This window comes from Otolemur garnettii, unplaced genomic scaffold, assembly GCF_000181295.1.
Source record: "Otolemur garnettii isolate 467f Iridium unplaced genomic scaffold, OtoGar3 scaffold00112, whole genome shotgun sequence".
NCBI lineage: Eukaryota > Metazoa > Chordata > Mammalia > Primates > Galagidae > Otolemur > Otolemur garnettii.
Genome location: NW_003852507.1, coordinates 3,974,614 through 3,981,063, shown reverse-complemented (window position 1 = coordinate 3,981,063; position 6,450 = coordinate 3,974,614). Strand labels below are relative to the sequence as shown.

General features: G+C 45.5%; 1 protein-coding gene across 1 annotated transcript in view; it reads right to left on the bottom strand.

Moving 5' to 3' along the window:
* Window positions 1–6,450, bottom strand: part of RNF135 (ring finger protein 135) — an 18,464-nt gene that overhangs the window by 5,182 nt on the left and 6,832 nt on the right. The window contains exon 2 of the mRNA XM_012809737.2: window positions 5,949–6,092. Within this exon, the coding sequence (XP_012665191.1) occupies window positions 5,949–6,092 (144 nt within the window). The remainder of the gene's footprint in view (window positions 1–5,948; window positions 6,093–6,450) is intronic.

Here is a 6,450-nt window from a genome sequence, read left to right as displayed (position 1 = left end):
GCCACAACACCTGGCCATTTTTTGGTTGCAGCCATCATTGTTGCTTGGCGGGCCCGGGCTGGGGATTCGAACCCGCCGCCTTAGGTGTACGTGGCTGGCGCCTTAGCCGCTTGAGCCACAGGCGCCAAGCCCACAAAGTAGGTTTAAAAACCGATTTTAAAAATCCTCATAGTCTAGGCAGAGTGTGGTGGTAGGCACCTATAGTTCCAGCTACTCAGGAGGCTGGGACAGGAAATCACTTGAGTCCAGGAGTTTGAGGCTGCAGTGAGCCATGATGTCAATGCACTCTAGCTCAGGCAATAAAGCAGACCCTGGCTCTACTAAAAACACAAATAATCAGCTGGTGAGATTGTGCAGGCCTGTAGTCCAAGCTACTTGGGAGGCTGAGGCAGGAGGATCACTCAAACCCAAGAGTTATTGTGAGTTATGACACCACGGCATCTTACCAAGGGCAACAAAGTGGGACTCTGTCTCAAAAAAAAAAAAAAAAAAGAAGTTGCCGTTCACAGAGGTTAACTAAATTGCCATCATTAATTTTATCACTCCACATTCTCACCTTGCCCAGGCACTTTGTTATACATGTCCTCCTTTAATCCTCACAACCAGCCAATGAGGTGGCAATAATATAGTTATTCCTGTATTAAAGATGGGAACCTGAGATTCAAAAAGATGAAAGGACATGCCCAGGGTCCTAGTACTAGTGAGTGGTGAGTGACAATGTCGGGTCCAAAAGTCCATCTCTCCACTTTCTGTCCCAACACACTGCATCCCTGAAGGCAGCTTTATTCACTCATTCAGGGAGTATTTGTTCAGCACTTACTATGTGTGCTAAGTACTGTGCTAAGGCCTGGGGATACAACGGAAAGCAAGGAGACAAAAGCTCCAAAACCCCTGTAATCCTGAGGCTGAGTCCAGTGCAGGAAGGAGGAGGACAGCCCTTGACAAAGCGTGGCAGAGTTGCAAATGTGCTGACTGCTACCCATCAAAGGTACCTGGGATTGTAAGAACCTCTGATAGGGGTTTTGATTTGTTCAAGGAAATCCGCAAAGGCTTCTGAGAAAGTAATGATCTGGCTAGGATCCAAAGCAGTGATTTTCAACCAGTGTGTCATGAGAGGCTCTAAGATGTGCTGCAGAAAAAATAAAGGCAGGAGGATCAAAGGAAAAAACCTTTTTTTTTTTTTTTTTTTTGAGACAGTCTCACTTTGTCGCCCTCAGTAGAGTGCTGGGGCATCATAGCTCACAGAAACCTCAGACTCTTGGGCATAAGCTATCCTTTTGCCTCAGCCTGCCGAGTGCTGGGACTACAGGTACCTGCCGCAAGTCCCAGTTTTTGGCCAGGACCGTGTTGAACCCGCCACCTCTGGTATATGGGCTGGCGCCCTACTCACGGAGCCACAGGTGCTGCCCAGTCCCAGCTATTTTTAGAGGTCTCACTCTGGCTCAGGCTGGTCTCAAACCTGTGAGCTCAGGCAGGCCACTCACCTAGGCCTCCCAGAATGCTGGGATTAAAAGTGTGAGCTGCCATACCCTGCTGCTGTGAAAATTTTTAAAGGTCACTAGTTAAATTATTCTAAAAAGAAACTCAGAGCATGGTAAGTATATTCTTTTTTTTTTTTTATTCTTTTTGTTGATCAACATAATTTAAACAGGTAGATACGATGGCTCATACCTCTAATCCTAGCGCTCTGGGAGGCTGAGATGGGCAGATTACCTGGGTTCAGGAGTTTGAGACCAAGCTGAGCCAGAGCTAGACCCCATCTCTAGCAAAAATAGAAAAACTAGCTGGGCATTGTGGTGGGTGCCTATAGTCCCAGCTACTTGGGAGGCTAAGGCAAGAGGATCACTTGAACCCAGGAGTTTGAGGTTGCTGTAAGCTATGGCACCCTGGCTCTAACCAGGGAGACAGAGTAAGACTGTCTTAAAAAAAAAAAATTAAAACAAAAACGTAATTTAAGTGTGCCACAGAAGTTTACCTATAGATTCATGTGTGCTATGAGATAAAAAAAGGATGGAAAACATCGATCTAAAGGATAAGCAAGCATTACCCAGGTGATGGGTAATGGAAGCGCATTCCTGAAGCAGCAGGAAGAAGCAAGCCACACCAGAGGGGCTGACCTGGCCAGTGTGGCTGGAGTTTACAGAGCTGGGAGGCGGTGGGGTGAGATGAGATGGGAGAGGAAGAAAGGGATGGGATCCTACAGGGCCTTGTTGGTTCTGTGAGGATTTGAGTCTTAATCCTAAGCAAACCAACATCATTGGGGTGTTTAAGCAATTGAGTTCCGAGATCAGATTTGTGTTGCAGAAGGTTACTCTGATGACCATGAAGAGAACAGACTAGGCTCAGCACCTGTGGCTCAAGTGGCTAAGGCGCCAGCCACATATACCTAAGGTGGAGGGTTTGAATCCAGCCCGGGCCCGCCAAACAACAATGACGGCTACAACCAAAAAATAGCCGAGCATTGTGGTGGGCACCTGTGGTCCCAGCTACTTGGGAGGCTGAGGCAGGAGACTTGCTTGAGCCCAGGACTTGGAGGTTGCTATGAGCTGTGATGCCACAGAACTCTACCCAGGGGGACAGCTTGAGGCTCTGTCTAAAAACAAAAAAAAAAAGAGAGAACAGACTAGAGGGGGTAGAGCATTTAGAAGGCTATTTATCCAGGCAACAAATAAACAGAGGCTTGGATTAGAGAAATCTTTTTTTTTTTTTTTTTTTTGCAGTTTTTGGCCAGGGCCAGGTTTGAACCTGCCACCTCTGATATATGGGGCTGGTGCCCTACTCCTTGAGCCACAGGTGCCACCCCTGGATTAGGGAAATTTTTTTTTTTTTTTTTTTGGTTTTCTTTTTTTTTATTGAACGGTAACTATGTACATTAATGCACTTCTGGGGTACAGTGTGGGGTTTTCACATGCAATCTGAAATACTTCCATCAACTGGTCAACACAGCCTTCATGTCATTTTCTCAGTTATTGCTTTAAAACATTCACATTCTACTCTTAGAAAGATTCACCTGTACCCCTATGAGAAATCTTAATAGAGCTCAAGAGTAGTGCTGTCCAAGACCACGAGGATGGCCAACTAGTAGAAAGGAGAGTTTTACTGGCGGTATCATATTGCAAACCAGAAAGACACAGTCTCTGGCCTGTACTTCAAAGAGGGAAAGGGCTGGTTGGTTTGTGTGCCTCACAATAGAGTTCATACATACTCAGCAGGTTTGGGGGAGAAACTATACACGTCTAAAACAGGAGTTCAGCGCGTGTACAATGGGCAAACACCTATGAAACAGACACCCCATGTTCACTTTAGGACAGGGTTTTGGGACTAAAATGAGATGGAATTTGGCTCTTTATATCAAAAAGTAAACTATAGGACACGAAGACAGCTTGTGACCTTTTCTTTTTCTTTTTCTTTCTTTTTAGAGACAAGAGACACTCTGTTGTCTGTTGCCCTAGGCATGAGGGACGTAGCATGATCACAGCTCACAGCAACCTCAAACTCCTGGGCTCAAGCGATCCTCCTGCCTCAGCCTCTCCAATAGCTCGGACTACAGAAACTACCCACTGTGCCAGATCTTGTGTACAGTTTCTATAAGCTGACTGAAATGGCTTGAGGTCTGTAGTTGCTTGTTAGGAAAGGATGTTTGTAAGGCTGGTCCTCTGTCCAGTCAGAGTTATAGTGGTCCTAATTGTCAACTTGCCTGACAGCTCCTATTGTTAGGGAGTTTAGCAAGCAAATGTGTAGTTTTAATTTTTTTAAAATATATGTATTTTTTAGAGACAGAGTCTCACTTTGTTGCCTTCGGTAGAGTCCCATGGCATCACAGCTCACAGCAGCCTCCAACTCCTGGTGATCCTCTTGCCTTAGTCTCCTGAGTACCTGGGACTACAGGTGCCCGCCACAACGCCCAGCTAATTTTTGTTGCTGTTTGGCCAGGGCTGGGTTCGAACCCACCACCCTTGGTATATAGGGCCAGCGCCCTACCCACTGAGCTACAGGCACTGCCCAAGCAAGTGGTTTTTCTTGTGGGAAGTTTCCATGCCAGCTGAGCCATGAACTCTTGACCCAGAAGTAACTTTTATTTTCTTAACCTAGAGTTCATTTTAGTTGATAAAGGGGCATCTATTTTGATACTCAGATATCAAAATAGTAAATACATCTTAGAGACATTTAGGCAATTTAAACACATCTTGGAACTACAATATGCTGAACGTTAGGCTGAGGGAGAAAGTGACATAACTCCCAGGTCTCAGGCTAATGTATTGGAAGAATAATGGGGCCAGTATGGACAGGGAAACTCCCAGAGCAAGAGCAGTTTGGGACATGGGAAGTGTGATATGCCTTCAAGACATCCAGGAGGAAAAGCTGAGAAGGAAGATACCAGCTTAGTGCTTACAGAATGTTCTAGGCTGGAGCTATAGTTGTGCACAGAGATGGTAATTAAAGGTAAAAGTGTGGGGGAGACCACTCAGAAGGGAAGTTATAGGGATCTACAACTCAGCCTTGAGGATTTCAGCACTTAACTGCAAAGCAGAGGAGAGTGAGCCTAAAAACAGACTGAGAAGGATCAGTCAGGAAAACCAGAAGGTTTGTGTCCCAAAAGCTAAGGCAAGAGAAAGCTTCCGAAATGAAGGCATGGTCATCTGTGTCAAAGGCTCCTAAGAGGTAAATGAAGATGAGGACTGAAGTGTCTACAGGATTTACACAGAGGAGAGAGAGCTGGTTAAGTGGTGCAATCTCATTCCGCCTGAAGCTTCCAGACCCTGTCTCACACATTCCAAACCTTATTTTGATTTTTTTTTATTTCAGACCAGTATGGCTGGGTGTGGCGGCTGACACTTGTAATCCTTGCACTCTCAGAGGCCAAGGTAGGTGGATTGCTTGAGCACAGGAGTTTAAGACCAGTCTGAGGGCTCAGCACCTGTAGTTTAGCAGCTAGTGTGTAGCCATATACACCAGAGCTGGTGGGTTTGAACCCAGCCTGGGCCTGCTAAACAACAATGACAACTACAACCAAATAATAGCCAGGTGTTGTGGTGGGTGCCTGTAGTCCCAGCTACTTCGGAAGCTGAGGCAAGAGAATTGCTTAAGCCCAAGAGTTGGAGGTTGCTATGAGCTGTGATGGCATTACATTCTACTGGGGGTGACATACTGAGACTATCTTAAAAAAAAGAAAAAGAAAGAAAGAAAGACCAGTCTGAGCAGGAGCAAGACCCTGTCTCTTCTAAAAATAGAAAAACTAACCAGGTTTTGTGGCAGGCGCCTGTAGTCCCAACTACTTGGGAGGTTGAGGCAAGAGAGTCACTTAAGCCCGAGAGACTGAGGTTGCTGTGATTCCATAGCATTCTACCCAGGGTAACAGAGTGAGACTCTGTCTCAAAAAATATATATTCAGATTAATACGAGGGTACAAATAGGTCATGGAGTTTGCATTTGTTTTGTTTTTGTTTTGAAACCGAGTCTTGCTTTGTTGCCCTAGGTAGAGTACTATGGCTTCATAGCTCACAGCAACCTCAAACTTGGGCTTAAGTGAGTCTCTTGCCTTAGCCTCCCAAATAGCTGTGACTATAGGCACCCACTACAACACCCAGCTATTTTTAGAGATAGGGTCTCACTCTGGCTCAAGCTGGTCTCAAACCCATGAGCTCAGGCAATCCACCTGCCTCAGCTTCCCAGAGTGCTAGGATTACGGTTGCGAGCCATCGCACCCAGCTGCCTCCATCTTTTTTATGGCTGAATAATATTCCGTGGTATACATATACCACCGTTTGTTAACCCATTCAACACATTCTGAATGGTAAACTACCCATGTTTTATAGTGAAGAAAATGATAAGATATTAAGACTTACTGCATTTTCAGCTTCAAACATATTCATGCTGCTCAATTTGAAAGCAGTCCCCGGCCCTAATCCCTCCCACACCCTTTCCTCCTCCCCCTCAGCTGAGTTTACCGTGCTTGGGATGCTCAGTTCATTGTCTGGTCCACGTTCTGAGAGAGGTCTCTGATTCTGAAGGCTCTTGACAATGTCTACAAGCTGTTCAACCAGTTCTGTCAGCTCCTGACCAACTTTCATGATGTTGTTCTGTACTGCCTCCTTGAAAAGAACAAAGTTTTATGGAACCCAGGAACCCCGACCAGACAGACAGAGTCATAAACATCATGGTACTGGCATAAAGACTCACATATAGAATGGAATAATGATGGAATAGAAAAAACAAACCCTGAACATAACAAGTGTTGGTAAGGATGTAATAAGGCTAGAACCCTTGTACACTGTTGATGGGAGTATTATATGGTACTGCCACTGTGAAAAACAGAATAATGGTTGCTAAAAATATTAAAAATAGAATTACCAGCTCGGTGCCTGTGGCTCAAGTGGCTAAGGCGCCAGTCACATACACCTAAGGTGGCGGGTTTGAATCCAGCCCAGGCCCGCCAAACAACAATGACGG